The 18,159-nt window shown below is 36.9% G+C and overlaps 2 protein-coding genes across 2 annotated transcripts in view; both read left to right on the plus strand.

Annotated features, from left to right (window-relative positions):
* The window catches only part of LOC306849473 (phosphatidylinositol 3,4,5-trisphosphate-dependent Rac exchanger 1 protein-like), a 73,094-nt gene extending 67,046 nt beyond the window's left edge, over positions 1-6,048 (plus strand). The window contains exons 35-40 of the mRNA XM_079384518.1: positions 401-515; positions 737-797; positions 1,453-1,628; positions 1,940-2,042; positions 3,358-3,425; positions 3,540-6,048. Coding sequence (XP_079240644.1) covers positions 401-515; positions 737-797; positions 1,453-1,628; positions 1,940-2,042; positions 3,358-3,425; positions 3,540-3,582 — 566 coding nt within the window. The 3' untranslated portion in view covers positions 3,583-6,048. The remainder of the gene's footprint in view (positions 1-400; positions 516-736; positions 798-1,452; positions 1,629-1,939; positions 2,043-3,357; positions 3,426-3,539) is intronic.
* Positions 6,049-7,011: 963 nt separating this feature from the next.
* LOC306849263 (potassium voltage-gated channel subfamily KQT member 2-like) lies at positions 7,012-15,804 on the plus strand (the record flags this gene model as incomplete). The annotated part of the gene is made up of 8 exons (XM_079384175.1): positions 7,012-7,298; positions 11,807-11,897; positions 12,490-12,616; positions 13,222-13,397; positions 14,605-14,733; positions 15,101-15,211; positions 15,304-15,399; positions 15,706-15,804. The coding sequence occupies 8 exons, from the start codon at positions 7,012-7,014 to the stop codon at positions 15,802-15,804; spliced, it is 1,116 nt and encodes a 371-aa protein (XP_079240301.1).
* Positions 15,805-18,159: the final 2,355 nt, after the last annotated feature.

An 18,159-nucleotide genomic window follows, 5' to 3' on the forward strand; every position in this document is an offset into this window, starting at 1 on the left:
TTTTACTTACAAAAATAACCCTGATAATGACAGTACATTATTTTACTTGGTTTTTGTTTGTGCTGTGTATTATTATGGGTTTTGTGCAACATGCAAGCCTGGTATCAGAAAACTATTGAAATCAATTGAGGTTCTGCTTTCTAAGAGGCATTTATGCCTCAAATCCAAATATTGGCCCTATTTTAAAACTTTTAAATCTAGAATTTAAAGTCCTACTCAGATGTCACAGTGTACAGAGAGAGTGTTAGATGTGTATCAGCTCAGAATGAATCTGGGTCCTAACTAATTGAAGCCTCTCTGTTTCCTTTATGAGTTGTGGTCTCCATCTAGTGGTATGTGGAGAGCACTACAGCACTTGGCATAGCATAACATTAATTTGCATTTTCTTCATCTTTATCAGGGCTGGAGAAGCCAGAAGGTGTGTTGTCTCAAGATTTGGTTGCCATGGAAGAGTTTCAGCAGCGCACAAATGCTCGGTCACTGGAGAAGGTCAAAGGTTATTACCGCAAACTCAGGTACATTTGGCCGCCATACCGAGTGACCTTTGCTTGAAGTATTGATTGATTTTAATTCTGCTGCTAAACGATTTATATAAATGAATAACATAGTTTAAAAATATAACTTTAAAAATATAAGTTAAACATCTCATTAAGTAAATTATTTATGTAATAAATCTATTTTAGATTTAAATGGCAAAAAAGTGTTTGTGGTTTATATAATGTCTTTCATTTTGTAGGGCTTTTTATCTGGAGAAATCAAATTCAGACTCAAATTCCACTGCAATGAAAATAGACCAGGTAATATCCTAACACACTATCATTCAATTGTTTGCTCAGTTGATTTGTTGTTGTTGTTGTTGTTGTTTTTACTCAGCAAGGATGCATTAAATTGATCAATAGTGAAAGTAAAGACATTTATAATGTTTAAAGATTTATGTTTTAAATCAATTTTATTCTTTTGAACTTTCCATTTATGAAGAAATATAACAGTTTCCACAAAAAAAAAGTTTACGTTGATATTGTTCAAAAATAATAATAAAAAAGTATGTGTTTCTTGAGCACCAAATCAGCATATAGAATGATTTCTGAAGGATCATGTGACACGAAGACTGAAGTAATGAGGCTGAAAATTCAGCTTTGCCATCACAGGAATAAATTATATTTTTAAATATATTAAAATAGAAACCAGTTATTTTAAATTGTAATAATATTTCACAATATTACAGTTTTAACAATATTTTTGATCAAATAAATGCAGCCTTTGAGATCATAAGAGACTTCTTTTAAAAACAAAATTAGTAAACTTACAGACTCCAAACTTGTGTATGTTTTGGCACTGGGATTCCTGTACAGACCAAACAGAACACAATCAAAATGCAAGAAAATCAATGCTTAGAAAAGTTTTATTTAAGTTTAAAACCAAAAAGTTTAATTTAATCATTTTAATCTCCAGCTCCTCCGGCCGCTTAACACCTTGGAAGACCTCTGTCGGCTCATGCAGATGTATATGAATGTAAAACCAGGCTCTGTGGGTCAGCCCTCTGGAGTCAGTGTTCTTGTGGTGTCCTCTGAACTCTGCAACCGGCTGGGAGGCTGTCACATCGCCATATGTGCCACTGGGATGCAGAGGTATCTGCAGTGAAATGTTGTTTTCATGATGCTCTAGATCCAATAGTCAAGCGTGAATCCACAGATGAGAATGGAGTTTTATTGAGTGACGGCTCAAAACACACGCTTCTTATCTTTAAGCCTCTTACTACTGAAGTGGAGCCACAGTCTAGTTTCTACTGTAAACTATATTTTATTTTGACTTTCATTTATTTCTTGCTCAAATGCGCATCTAATCCAGGTGATTTGTATCCTTGGTTATTGGTACAGTAAGATACATCTATAACAGATTGTCTAAACTGCCTCTTGACTAAGGTTTTTGTTCTGTGTAGGTGTACTTTGACTGTGTCACTGGAGCAGGCCGTTACTCTATCCAGAAACCACGGCCTCATGCCCCGCTGCCTAATGCAGACCATGGACATCATGCGAAAACAGGTACAGCTTATTACATATATCTCGAACTGCACACCTTATGTCTTTAAAACTTACAAAATCAATCCTGTGGTTGGTAGAAAATGCTCTACATCTATACCTACTGCTAAATAGGCCACTCCACACTAACTCACATTAAGTCACTAAATCAAAAGATTGTTTATATTTATTTTATTTATTTTTTCTTTTCTATTTAAATTCTTCATCACTTAATCTATATTAATGGCAAGAAACGAGAAATAGAACGGAATAAACTGAAAATATACACACAGACATTATAAACGAATAAACATTGAAACATATTATAGCTGCAGGTAGCAACTTCTGGGCCAATCACATGCATCTTGTATGACTCATTGGATTTGTTGGGCCATAAAATGTCCAATTGAAATAAGAAAAAATGAAAGTGGTTGATTTGACCAATAAGGGGTGCTGTTGCATCCTTAAGGCATTACAGCAATGACATATACATTAAAAAAGTGTGCCAAAGCACAATTTTTAAATGAGGGTTTGTATGTTACCTGCTCTTAGATATCCATGTGTATTTGTCAGTAAAATCTGCCAGATGGTGCAAAAACACTGACAGACTTTTGATAACAAATAAACGTAGATATTTGAATGCACGCAACATAGAAAGAGTACACATTGTTCATTATACTCATATACTCCTGACTTTGTCAATAAAAAGTTAGTTAAAAATTGGTGATGTTTTCCCTTAAAACTGTAATGGTAATTATATACAGCAATTTTCATGTCATTACGGCAAAGATATGAATTTAGAAGATATGTCCTAACTTTCTCTATTTGTTGAACTGAAAGCGATATCAAAAAGCTTTTGACTGGTATCAACTACAGATGGTCTGACTCAAATTTGGTCACTTGGATGAAAACTGTTGGAGTTTGAATAAAAAGTGACCTTTTTTGAATAAAAAAATCTAGTTTTGAGAGACTGACTCCAAAAGTAGCAACAGATATATTGAGAAACGGCCTAATCAGTGTGCTAAATTTCACAACTTTTAGCATACAGTTCTATAGGTTGCCATATTATGTGAGAAGTAGAATAATAATAATAAGCTTAACAGATACAATATGTGCCTACACACCTGCAGTGCTTGACATATGCTTGAATATATCAATATGTGTGGGCAAGTAGTCTAAATGATAAGAGTTGTTGCAAAAAACTAGTAATATACACTCAGAAACAGACGAAACTAAAGCTTCTGATGAAACTCTTTAGCATATTTTAGAACATGAAGACTGACATTTGAGCTGTTCTGACGGTATTCCAACAGGCAATAATAACTGTTTTTATTCACAGGGCACCAGAGTGGAGATTTCTGCGAAAAATCTCAGAGTAATGGACCAGATGCCGCCGTGTGCCCCCAGGTATCACTGACTATTGCCATTTAACTTTAAAAATGGAAAGTTATTATTTCTGGTTGGCTTTAGAGTTGAATGAAACTTCTACAGTAACCAAACCCTTTTTAATCCTCATCACAGGCTCTTCAGGTTGTGTTTACCCCCCTCTGATGGAGATCTTTGAATGAGGTGATATCTGTCTCTCAGACCTTCTAAATGCTGGGAGATATCAAGACTGGCTTATCATTTTGAGACTCCTCAGCACATCTCAACTCCCAGCCAGCCTCATCCAGAGAGGTCTAGCTGAGGTCAACACGACGAGGAATGAGAACCGTCCGACCACCTTTATCTCCTGCTCTGGCAGCTGAGAAAATCGCTAATGCTAACGATGCTAATCTTGGCTAGCAGTGTCTGCCCACATTGCTACATTGTTTGGTCTCCTAATGGATCTGGACTGGCATGTGAATGGCTAAATCTAACTGTAAAAGGCTGTATTATCTCTTCCTTTGGCCTCTGACTGCAGTCTTGCGTCAGCAAGTAGGGTGGTTTGGTCTGGATGGCGACGTTAAGTTCAGATACGTGGTGATTATGTGCAATTACTGTAGCTTAGCATGCGTGTATCTGCACTGTCATGGGAGGTGGTGCCCTCAGAGAGCTGTTGCGATTCTCTTACTCATATCAGGTATTACGAAAGTACTGAAATCATTCCAGCCTACATGGACCAGTTTCAAAATCGTAATTCTTATCCGTCATTGTGTTTAAAATTTGCTTGATTCTGTTTAACAACACAATTTTATTGTGAAGTTCTGTCAACGGCGCATTTTAAGAATAACAGGGAAACAGCTGGAGGCTAAACCTCTCAAACATAGGCCTGCAAACAAAATACAATCAAAATGTTGATATTGAAGGTTGAAACGGTTATTGATCAACTGGGAGAAAACGAATGGTGTATAGCACTTTTTAATCATGAATCAGTGCTGTGTTACAGTACGTGACTGTCCTGGGGAACTGCTTTGCGTGGCTGTTTGGAAAAGCACAATAAAGCTTGTGTTCTTCTGTGTTTATTAAAAGTACTGTACATTTTAGAAGATAAAGAAACACAAAGAGATCATGTGAAGAATCAATAGATATAGTAGGATTTTATTGAAGTTCTGTATTTAGGTAAATATACATCAGAGAGATAAGCATATGCTCTTTGGGAACAGCAGTGCTATAATTTAAAGAGTATTAATAATGTTAAAACATATAAAATTGTACATCTTTCATTTTGTATGCTTAGTGCATATTTGGATAGGAAACTTCATTGTGCTTTTACACATTGTGTTCGTTATTTAAAAATCTAACTTCAGCTGTGTGGTCAGTAGAAGGCTTGGAAATTTAACAGTGTTCCTGGATTAGTTTGGACTAGTTAGGCTAGTATGTACAGTATGTGACGGCTTTTGTAACATGCAAACTCTGCATTTCATTTTTATATATATTGTTATATTTGTTACCTTTAGTAGTCCTGACAGCTCAAATTTGACCATTTTAATGACACAAACAAAGATTTGAGTAAATATGGTGACTTAAGTGACAATGCAACAAAGCATCATGTGTTAATGAAATCTTAATGAGACGTTCATCGTATTGTAGCTCGTAACACATCACTGTCTGTTACATATCAGCATGGAAGTTAGACGCTGCAACTTAAAATCATTATAAAATATTTTAAACAATACTGAATGTATGCTAATAAATAGTGTTTTTTCTCCTCGTATATCCAAATTGAAGCCTAGTGTTTGTAAAACAAGTTTTAATTGGGTTTTAACGTTTTATTTGGTCCTCAAAGCAAATGGTTTTTAAACTGGAAACAATTGTTTTTAATCCACAGAATCTGTGCAGTGTCATTATTGTATGTTTTGAATGTCCTTGTTGTTGCTTGTTATTATGCTTTATAATGTCCACATGAAACCTATCATTTCTGTATGATAGACCTAAATCTAGTAAAACCCAAAGACGTAGCATTAGCATGTTCCTATCACTGTATGTTCAAATCTCAGGTTTCTGCACCATCTCGGTCCATTATTATGATTAGCTTCCCCTTTCAAAAGTTATGACTGAATAATTTAACATCACTAATCAGTCAGCTGAAACGTGGTATGCTTGTATTCAAATGGTTTTTGTTTGTTTTTTTTACTTTAAACTCCTGTCCTGTTTTCAGTACTATTTTAAGTTTATTATTGCCATTTTTTAACTTGCCTCGATTTCAAGTGTACTTTTTAGCTCAAAGAGCGAACAATATTCAATGGTGCTTACAAATCAAGCCTTTCTTTTGAGGGCCTTATAGTTTCTTGGTCTTTACCGCTTATTTGTTTTTTTTCATTTCAAAGTCGTTTCCTTAATTTTACAAATTCTGTCGTTTCTATTAATAAGAGCAGCTTAATCAAAACCTCACTGGTGGAGTGAAGGAGTAGATCTAATCTGCATCTGCAAATATTTAACTTATAGTTTATATTAATGTTTGACTGTGATGTCTCTGTCTTTATGCTGTCCAGAACTGTTAATAATAAATACATTAAATGGCTCTTAAACTTATCTTGCTGGTAATGTAAGCATATATCCAGTTGTTTTTAACTCCGTGTTGAATTAAAAGCATTGTATAAAGTTCTCCTTTCTGAAGTAATGTGATCTCTATATTTAAATCCTCCAAGAATGCACCTTCAGGTAAAACTAATGACCTGCAGTAAATCCAGGGGTCCGAAGCCTCAGAATTGTCTAATTAGGGATGTAAAATTGCCTTATACCCTTAAACTCAGTGTGTCACCCTCATTTCCGAATGCAGCCCCAATAAAAGTGTGGTGATTTTATAGCACCCTTCAGTCTGACAGGAGTAAACCATAGGTTTGTCTTTATACTCTATTTAATGCATTGCTAATATCAAACTAAATAAGTGTATATGTTTATAAATTACTATTGGTCTGTCATTGTTAGAGATTTAACCTGTTCTATGCAGTTAATCTCTAACAATGACAGATCAATAGTAATTTATAAACATATACACTGTTATAGTATATAAGTGGGCATGGAGAGAGGTCAAGAACATCCTACATAGTTTATTGCACTTTCAATTAAACCTTAACTTTTGATTGGTCTGCCTTAATAACCTTTTTTGGCCATTATAGACGGTCTAGTTGCACATCTGCGCAGAAATCAGCCCTTTTATGAGATTTTATAATGTTTTACTTAAGGTAAACATCACCTTTTTTTACATGACACCAACCTGCAATAACTTACTGCTCGTCTCCATTGTGCTGTGTGGAGGCATTAAGATTTCAGCATTGCAAAGTTCTATTTCCTTTTCTCCCATGAATGATTTAACTAATTATTTATCTACTACTTGCAACAATTTGTTACATCAGCCTCTTCAACCAAAATCCGACAGCTGAAACATTAAATATAGAGGCTCGTGCAGGAGCCGGAAGGCGTAAAGATAAAGGACTACCCATTGCAGTTTCGCCTTAGCGTTTCAATTGGCTTTTAGTACGAGACCACCGCACTACAGAACACACCCCGGTTCGGCGATGTCTACCCACGACTACTTTATACACTCGTTTGGATCTGTCAAACTGTAAGGATGGTGAAAAAATCCGCCAACGGTGAAGTTTATCACCCTCCGGCAGGAGAGAAGAAACTGAAAGTCGGCTTTGTGGGACTGGACCCCGGGGCTGCGGAGACGAGCCGAGACGGGGCACTTCTTATCGCCGGTTCCGAGAGCACAAAACGGGGCAGCATCCTGTGCAGACCGAGGTCCAGGGGGAGCATCGCTCACAAAAGAAACGCGCGTTATCGCAGACTGCAAAATTTCCTTTACAATGCGTTGGAAAGACCCCGCGGCTGGGCGCTCATTTACCACGCTTATGTGTGAGTATGTGCTCCGTGAATTGCGTTTCTGCGTGGCGTGGGAATCACCCATCTTTCTGTGCTGCACCGCCCAGAATGCTGAAAGTTTGAGATGTTGTCGGCCTGCCTGCCTGCCTGCAGCTTTTGTCGCAGAGCGTCAGCCAAAGAGTGGGAAAATATATAAAAGTTTTGTCTGTGTAGCAAATGTCAATATTCATTCAGAGCCAGGCCGCCAAATGAGCTTTTCACAGCTGTGCATATTTCATAAACTGAGTCGTTGGAGTCAAGTGTTCACAGATTAGGGTATTAATGATGCATACTGTAGTGTCTCATTAGGCAGCGGTTTCAGCACCGGTCAGCTCCTGTAGTACCGCGTCAGTGCGCTCGTGTTTGCCGCGGCAACAAATCCGGGAAACGGGCCGGGAGGTGTCGCTGGGTTCTTCACTGTGGCACAGGGGTGTAGGAACGATCTGGAAAGTGAGGGGATTCATTTTCAGACCTTCTTAGTCTGGCTAAAGAATATTAATTGAGTGACGTAACTTTCGCGTAAATGATTGGCTTAAAGGCAGTTTGTGAGTCCGAGACTTATCAAGGGTTGTTTACAAGGCGAGTTTTGCTTTCAAACGTAGCTAGACAACGAGATTAATGTTATATAAATTCTTATTTTAAAATGGTAAGTGATTTTACATTGTCCTGGCGACTTAAAGGTGGCGGTCGTAGTCAAGACCGTCAAAAAGCGCATTTGTCTATGTTTGCATCAGAACAGACAGATGTAAAAAATAAATTTTTAACAATAATTTATTTTTTTTATTTATTTTTTTTACAGTGTGTCATGTGTATTATATTATATGTCTACTGTTTATATCAAAACCATGGTTGTCACTTTGGGTCAGTATAATGAGCCGGAAGTAAGTCTGAATCGGTTCGCGTCGCGATTCAATCTAAATTATTAGATCAGTCTTTTTTCCGCTCTCAGAAATACAGGATAAAGTCAGATAAGGGAAAAGAACACTGAATGGATATTTACCTCAAATGAAACTGTGTATGCTTGCCAAAAAAAAATCTTAATTCACACCCAAAAAGGTAAATGCATTTCCAACGAACAAGTATCAAAACTATACACAACACGGAAGTACCACTACTACGATTATTGGACATGTAGCGTTTACTGTAAATACCGTACCATATTACATTAATGTAGTAGGGTTAGCCTACTGTACTGTTTGCTAACAAAATATGAGCAGTAGGCTACTGATGAAATGCTATAAATTCTTCCGACAAAGACTAGCCTACCTACCTTTTTTCTGTCCAAATAATGCAAGTTATGAACTACTGTGAATCCTAATGAGGCTTTATTTTATTTTCCACTGGCCTGTATTATATTTTCTACATCATTATGTTGCTGAGCTGTCCTTAATAAAACATCTTTACGGATTATTATTTCTGTAGTAATTTGGAACCTGTCCTAAAGGATTCTGATAGGAATTTAAAGAGAATCAAATGAGATCCTACAGGCTAAACTGAAGTTCTTGCATGAAGTTATTATTTTTTTGAGCCTGATATTGTGTAATCATTATTATCCTAAAATAATGTTTTTCTGTTGGGTTGGGGCTGGGAGCTGAAACAGTTTAGACCGTTCAGTAGGAATTATAAATATTTTTGATGTACACAATATTAGTAACAGTCCTGTTTCATAACAGACTGTTATGTTGTAAAAGACCTTGTGTTTGTTTTTGTGTCATGATGGAACCCATTAGAAAATGTAAGATCCATTAAGATCCCATAGGATTGGTTTCAAATTATGACACTTACAAACCTCTGTATTTTTGGTTAGAGAGATGAGATTGGTCTTGAGATTGAATCTTAAGGCAAGTTGTGTAGCATCACTTATTCAGTAGCCTTTTAGAAACACATAGAGCTCCATTACCACAAATGTCTTTGAGATCCATTCATCTCTTATGACCATAAACCAGTCTGTCATAATGCAGCATCATAACCTCAGACTGTATCATGGATGCTGGAGCATGAGCTGTCTAATTTTCTGAGTGGCTGTAAATGTCTTTGTCCGCTCTGCTGGTCATGCATCCCTCATAGAACACTCCCACTTCAGCCTGAGACATGAATGTGAGTTCTGAAGATACATTATTTATGCAGTCACTATCCTTGTTTTACTCTGTCTAGTGTGCGTGCACACACACACACACACACATTAAGTGCAGTGCAGTGTGCTGACTTTGGCCTCTTACTTTAAGTGTTTTTTTCTCTCTCTTTCACAAGCATCAAATGCAGAGATAGCACTTTGCTTGCTGTACAGACTCAGCTAAGCCTTTATTTCTCAAGCTTATGGAAAAGGGTACAAGGAGATATTTAGAAGTGGTGAATGCTTTGATATGCGAGTGAGTATTTGTGCCTTATTGTATATGCAACTTCATTTTGCTGTTAGTCAGTTGTTGGTAGCTAATGCAATCAAAAGGGCAAGAATATAATATTCTATTATGTAATACACAACAATATACACTCACAACTAAAAAAATTGGGGTCAATAAGATTATCAAAAATTCATATGAATAAAAAAAATATCAAAAGTAACAGTAAAGACATTAGTGATATTACAGAAAAGTTCAAATGAATGTTTTATTTAAAGAAATTACTAATAATTAGTGTTTTTGTGCACCAAATCAACATATTAGAATTATTTCTGAAGGATTATGTGACATTGAAGACATAAAATCTTTACTATATTTTTAATTAAATAAATGCAACCTTTGTGAGCATAAGAGACTTTGTTCAATAACATTAAAAAAATCTTTCCAACCCCAAATTTTTGAACGGTATTGTAAACTTTTAAGACATTACTTAATTGTTATTTAACGTGAAATACGATTTAATGCCACCTAATAACAAATCATTGTATATGTCCTTGGTTCAGTCTGGAGAGTCTCGTTTTGAGAGAATTGTACTAATGGGGTGAATGAGGTAAATCGATTACTCTATTACCTTATTTGCTGCTGACTCAGAGAATGTGTCCTTGTTGTCTCTCTGTTTGACAGGCCTGTATATTCTACCCCGCCTTACAATTTCCAGATTAGTCTGTGGCTGTTGCCAACATCAAGAGCAATAACCAGCCTCACAAAGACAAAAGGACTTAATGACTATTTGGTTTTCGTGTTTATGTAACTGGTTTGCACTATAGGTTTGTTACATCTGATGTTCAGCAGTATCACAAATAATGAGTGTCAAAATGCTGTATTGTTGCTGAGGTAATTGCAGTCTTATCTTACCAAGCTTGTGCTTGATGCCTCTGTGGTCTGTTTGTCTGTTTGTGAAAATCTTATTAGATTTTCGTAGGTCGCACTTTCAAAGCACAAAGTTTGTAAAGCCCCTTACCTAAAGGCAGTACATTCAGATCTTAGAGATTTGCATGTCAGTAAGTCATCAGCATCAATTAAGTACAAAACTCCAGTGTAGCTGTATTAATGGCAAGTTCGTAATAAATGACTGCCTTATCCTCTGAAGCCACTACATGGCCATAAAGTCCAAACCATCTGAGAGCAGGAAGGTGAGCAATCATTTCTCATAATGTGATGTGTTCCTGTAAGCCACGTCAGGTGTCTGATGTCAATGGTTCTGCACGATTCAGCATTTTTTGTAATGAGTAAAGATTAGATTTCCTGTGAGGATTCTCTTTTGAGCTGATTTACTTACCATTGACTACCATAATCCTCTGTTTCCCACCTTTATTAATGCAGCCTTCATTTATTCACCTCTGGCCTCATTCCCTTTAGGGCCAGTTTGTTTTACTGATCTCTTTCTGTTAGATTGTTCCAAATTAGCAGATTAGTTTCTGTTATGACATATAATATTAATACCTGGGGCAAGAAGCAGCTTAGTGGGGAGGATGTATTTTATGCCTGACACTTTTACAGTCATTCAATAGCAACACAGATTTGATCTTATAGAGGAACAGCAAAGGTTTGTCTGTTTGAAATCAATACTAACATATTGAATATTAATAGCATAGCATTATAGCATACAGGTGCAGTTTCTTTATCATAATGTTTCTCTTTGCATAATGAAGAAGTCTGGAATCCTGCCAAATTTATTACTCTCACAGGGCTTAAGTCCAAAAAGACTAAATAATGCCTGCCTTGTAAAGTGAAACTGTCCACTGCAATGAAAAAAAAAGAGAAGAATAATTTTGTTAAAATATTAAATTTGAAACAAATGTCACCTAAAATGGCCAAAAATGAATATAAACAACACAAACATGTACACTACCATTCAAAAGACTTAAGGTTTGTCAGATCAATGCCAAAAAAATAAAAAATATTGAATCTTGAAACAATAGGTCCAAGAGGGCCCAATTCCAATTAAGTGTCTAAGCTCAATGTCCTTCATGAATGTGTATCAACAGCTCTATCCAAAACAAATTATATCAATGTATAACTTCTAATATTAGAGCAATCTCATGTGAGAGAACAAGCCAGTGTTTCATTATTGGTTTGATTTACTGCTGTCCTGTCTTGCAGGTTTCTGCTGATATTTTCCTGTCTGGTTCTGTCAGTGTTCGCAACAATCAAAGAACACAAGAAAAGCTCTGAGAGTGCCTTGTACATCCTGGTTTGTATCTGATCCTCGTTTAACATGATTTACAGGCAGAAGCTGATACATGGTAGTGATGCTGTCAGGTTTTTGTATCAAACACTTCAGACTTGTGTGTGCATGTTGTAGACACTGTAGATCACAGTAGATCTTGTTCCACATTCTAACAGAACGTGACAAGTAGGATATTATCCAGTGGTGAAGTGCATTGCTGTGAACATGACACTTTATAGATCTGTTTGGGTCAGGGTAACAGTAGCCATCAAGCACTTACATACTGCTCTTTTAACATAAAAAGCTTGGACGTAATGTGATGTGTGTATTTTTGATTTGTATCTATATAGTTTTTTGGCCTTTTATAATAATAAGTATTACATCTACTTGTAACATTTTTTTATCGCATTGGTTAACAATTTAACTTTTATATTATATTATATTATTATAAAACTAAGTTTTAGAATTTCTGTCAAATATCTAATTTTGAATTTGAAACAGTTCTGTTCTTGACATGATTGATCATTATTTTTTATTTTATTTTATTTTCTATATAACTGTATATAAGGCAGCACAAATAAATGTCAGTAAGTGGATGTGTCTGCTGTCTGTCCAGGAAATTGTGACAATCGTGGTGTTTGGTGTGGAATATATTGTGCGGATTTGGGCAGCCGGCTGCTGCTGTCGCTACCGAGGATGGAGAGGAAGGCTGAGATTTGCACGCAAACCCTTCTGTATCATCGGTTAGAAAATAATTTCATTTTTTTTGGTCTGTTCTGATTTTCTTCTATAATGCATGTTTCCTCGCTCTCTCTCTCTCTCTCTCTCTCTCTCTCTCTCTCTCTCTCTCTCTCTCTCCCTCTCTCTCTTGCTATTCTTTCACCTCAAGAGACAATAAAATCTGCTTTTCCTACTTTTTCTGGGGCATTAAATGAGAAAACTCTCTGAATTATGACACTTGATACACTGGATGCCAGTGCTACAGCAGAATAATGTGAACTCCATTAGTGCATGATTTAAAAGAATACATAATTCCAGTGAATATGAGACTGATCCCAATCACATTACCGGAATAATTCACCCAAAAATGACAATTCTGTCAGCATTTAACCACCCTGATGTTGAACACAAATACATAACATTCTTCAACATTTCTCTTGTATTTTATTGAAGAAAGAAATAGTAAATATTGACAGAATAATGATTTTTGGGTGATCTGTCCCTTTAAGAAGTAGTTTGATTGCAAAGTCCATATGGAGAATGTCTATTTGATTCTCAGCTGAAAGATAAAGCCCAATTATACTGTCAGCAGTTCATTTTATTATTAATATACACTCTTATTCTGCAGATATCATGGTCCTTTTTGCTTCGGTGTCTGTGCTGGCCGCTGGCTCACAGGGAAATGTTTTTGCCACCTCAGCCATTCGGAGTCTGAGGTTTCTTCAGATCCTTCGAATGCTGCGTATGGACCGGCGCGGTGGCACATGGAAGCTCCTGGGATCTGTGGTTTACGCACACAGCAAGGTGACCAGTAACATACTTGTATTCCTTTGAAAGAATACAGTACATTTTTCTGTCCACGCTAAAAGCAGAAATTCTGTGCAATGCACCACAATCATTGTATCACATTGAGCCTGGTTAGGACAAAGTGTTAAACACCAGATCATTTGTTAAACTCATGTATTGAATGTCTGTTAATATGCATACTGTATGTATAGACTAGTGTTTACCTTTGTTTACATATGGATTTGTGTGGTGAATGGGTAGTAAATGTGTACTAATTAAAAGCAGAGATTGCTAAAGTTCACTCTAAGTAGGTTACTGAGTGAACATATTTCCACCAGTCTGCCATTTGGGTCAGTGGGCAGCACATTCATTACTATTCATTAGTTTCTGTTACTGGAGAAACTATATCCCTCCGTTTAGTCTGCAGCTATTAAATCTATTCAGTGGCCTTAAGCACCCCGTGAAATGGTTTGAAAGCAAATTTCGTTGCTGTATTCAGAGATTTGGACAAAACCATTTAAAGTAGTCTTTTAATTTACATCATAACCATAGCTTGCCATAGCTTGCTACTTGCTACTGATGGTCGGTGAAAGATTGTATTGTTTAACGGGACGTTATTATTTTAGAGAGCATTTTATTTTGCATAATGTAGTCTAGTTCTGTATATGTTAAAAAATATAAATTTTTAAATAAATGCTGTCTTTTTATCCATTAACGAATCCTGAAAATATATCACAGTTTCTACAAAATATTATGCAGCACAGCTGTTTTAACTTTGATATAATAAAATATGTTTCTTTACCATCAAATCAGCATATTAAAACAATTTCTGAAGAATCATGTGACATGAAGACTGGAGTAATGGCTGATAAAAAATTCAACTCTGGAATTTACCCCAGGAATCAATAAAATGTATTCAAATAGAAAGATATTTATTTTTCCAATTGTAATAGTATTTCACAATATTATTCTTTTTTGCTGTTTTTGATTATAAATGCTGCTACACTGAAGATTTTTTCAAAAATATTAAAAAATCTTACTAGCCCCAAACTTCTGGTCTCAAAGTAAAAGATGTGGACTAAAAGGCACAGATTTTTATTTTTATTTTTGGTTATAGGCATCCATGGAGCAGTTTGCATTGCATGCAGTTAGCATGTTTTATTTTAAGTAAGGAGTGCATCACATGTTCCTGATGTTCCTAACATTTTTGAATCCCTAAATGTAGGAACTCATTACGGCGTGGTATATTGGATTCCTTTGTCTTATCCTGGCATCTTTCTTGGTGTACTCAGTGGAGAAGGATGACAATGCAGAGATGTTCGAGACCTACGCAGACGCCCTCTGGTGGGGGCTGGTAAGTGCTACAGTTTCATCCAAGCCCACAGTGGCCTGCTGCCTCCATCTAATCAGATAAAATGAGATGATACGACTCAGTGAAACAAGACGCTGCTCAAAGATCCATTTCACAAATGAACAAGTGCCATAAAAGAACTGGCAGCTCCTCTTAGGCTCCTTTGGCAGATCATTTCACTCCAGAGTAACTTAGAGTAAACTAATTGTGGACATTACTCCATAAACTGGGCTCAAGGAAACAACTGGATCCCAACATGGGTTTGAACTTATAACCTCTACATGACCATCCTAGAGACTTACTAGGTTGTATTATTAGTATATGCACATAAGCTATGCCATTGTTAAGCAAAATCATTTCTATTCTCTAGATCACTCTTACAACTATTGGTTATGGGGACAAGTATCCTGTCACATGGAACGGGCGTCTAATTGCTGCCGCATTCAGTTTGATCGGTGTAGCTTTTTTCGCTCTTCCTGCGGTGAGTTTAAACCGAAATGATGTGTTAAGCATCTCTAGTGACTGACATGGCTCACAAACAGTTGTATTTCTGCACTGTTTTCTCTGTTGCAGGGTATCATGGGCTCAGGATTTGCTCTAAAGGTTCAAGAACAGCACAGACAGAAGCATTTTGAGAAGCGTCGTAACCCTGCTGCAGCTCTTATCCAGGTCAGACCTGTGTAATTCACACCACTCACATTTTGAGTAAATCAGCATTTGTAGGCCTTTCTGTTGTCTATAAATGTGCTTACTAATATCTTTCAGGTGGACTACTTATACCATATTTAGTTGATGTTGACTTTGCGATGTTAAAAAATATATATTGAGGATCATCTTTCAATTTTCACTCTCATCAGGTTTTCTTTGATTTAGATGGCTTGAAATGTTGGTGGTTACTGCATACAGTTATGTATTACTGTAGAAGTCATTTGCTATTCTAGAAGTTAATTTCAATGATTTTTTCCTCCACATCAGGTAGCTTGGAGATTTTATGCCACAAATCTGTCCCGGACAGACCTCGTGTCCACATGGGACTTTTATGAGCAGACTGTGTCGGTCCCAATGTACAGGTAGTCAGTCATCCTGTAGACCACTGTAACTGTACAGGTCCTTCTCAAAAAATTAGCATATTGTGATAAAGTTCATTATTTTCTGTAATGTACTGATAAACATTAGACTTTCATATATTTTAGATTCATTACAACACAACTGAAGTAGTTCATGCCTTTTATTGTTTTAATATTGATGATTTTGTCATACAGCTCATGAAAACCCAAAATTCCTATCTCAAAAAATTAGCATATCATGAAAAGGTTCTCTAAACGAGCTATTAACCTGATCATCTGAATCAACTAATTAACTCTAAACACCTGCAAAAGATTCCTGAGGCTTTTAAAAACTCCCAGCCTGGTTCATTACTCAAAACCGCAATCATGGGTAAGACTGCCGACCTGACTGCTGTCCAGAAGGCCATCATTGACACCCTCAAGCAAGAGGGTAAGACACAGAAAGACATTTCTGAACGAATAGGCTGTTCCCAGAGTGCTGTATCAAGGCACCTCAGTGGGAAGTCTGTGGGAAGGAAAAAGTGTGGCAGAAAACGCAGCACAACGAGAAGAGGTGACCGGACCCTGAGGAAGATTGTGGAGAAGGACCGATTCCAGACCTTGGGGGACCTGCGGAAGCAGTGGACTGAGTCTGGAGTAGAAACATCCAAAGCCACCGTGTACAGGCGTGTGCAGGAAATGGGCTACAGGTGCCGCATTCCCCAGGTCAAGCCACTTTTGAACCAGAAACAGCGGCAGAAGCGCCTGACCTGGGCTACAGAGAAGCAGCACTGGACTGTTGCTCAGTGGTCCAAAGTACTTTTTTCGGATGAAAGCAAATTTTGCATGTCATTCGGAAATCAAGGTGCCAAAGACTGGGGAGAGGGAAATGCCAAAATGCCTGAAGTCCAGTGTCAAGTACCCACAGTCAGTGATGGTCTGGGGTGCCATGTCAGCTGCTGGTGTTGGTCCACTGTGTTTTATCAAGGGCAGGGTCAATGCAGCTAGCTATCAGAAGATTTTGGAGCACTTCATGCTTCCATCTGCTGAAAAGCTTTATGGAAATGAAGATTTCATTTTTCAGCACGACCTGGCACCTGCTCACAGTGCCAAAACCACTGGTAAATGGTTTACTGACCATGGTATTACTGTGCTCAATTGGCCTGCCAAATCTCCTGACCTGAACCCCATAGAGAATCTGTGGGATATTGTGAAGAGAAAGTTGAGAGACGCAAGACCCAACACTCTGGATGAGCTTAAGGCCGCTATCGAAGCATCCTGGGCCTCCATAACACCTCAGCAGTGCCACAGGCTGATTGCCTCCATGCCACGCCGCATTGAAGCAGTCATTTCTGCAAAAGGATTCCCGACCAAGTATTGAGTGCATAAATGAACATAATGGCCATTCTTTTATTGGTCGGATGAAATATGCTAATTTTGTGAGATAGGAATTTTGGGTTTTCATGAGCTGTATGCCAAAATCATCAATATTAAAACAATAAAAGGCTTGAACTACTTCAGTTGTGTTGTAATGAATCTAAAATATATGAAAGTCTAATGTTTATCAGTACATTACAGAAAATAATGAACTTTATCACAATATGCAAATTTTTTGAGAAGGACCTGTAGATACTGTATTTTAATGACCCATTTCTTGTTTGTTTGTTTGTTTGTATGCTGTTTTTCTATTTATATTAATTCTCAATATATACTTTTCTCTGTTCTGCCTCTACCTAAAGACTCATCCCTCCTGTAAATCAGCTCGACATTTTAAGAAGTCTGAAGGGAAAATCTGGTTTCAGGTCTGGTAATTTTTACTAAAGAGCATTTTAAATTTTAAAATATTTATAATATTATAATGATCATATTTCAGAGGGGTCTAATGTCTAAGACCACATTGAAAATCTGTAAATAATCAAATGTTTTAAATCTTGTGCAACAAAGAAAAGTTAATGACTTAATGCAGAAGAAATTCTTTAGATTCAGCACTATTTCTAGCTCATTAATCAAAGTGATTGATTATGTGACTCTTTGTACACATGGGCAGATGTTTTTTGCTTCCAGTGCTCTTTAGATCACATCATACTTGAGAACATAAGGTTTTACACAAACTTGTAGTTTATGCAGCAGAAATGCTGATGATTTTCTCTCAAATTGTTATAATAATAAAAATAAAAATATATTAGCCTTGCTCAAGGGCACCTCAGTCGTGGTATTGAGGGTGGAGAGAGCGCTGGACATTCACTCCCCCCACCTACAATTCCTGCTGGACCTGAGATTCGAATTTGCAGCATTTGGGAATATATTACTGTAAATGTTATTCTTTTTAAAATGTTTGTTTATGTTGTTGCCTGCTTTAATCTCATGTCTTCATTGCTTCTCT

Source organism: Barbus barbus, assembly GCF_936440315.1.
Source record: "Barbus barbus genome assembly, chromosome: 29".
Lineage (NCBI taxonomy): Eukaryota > Metazoa > Chordata > Actinopteri > Cypriniformes > Cyprinidae > Barbus > Barbus barbus.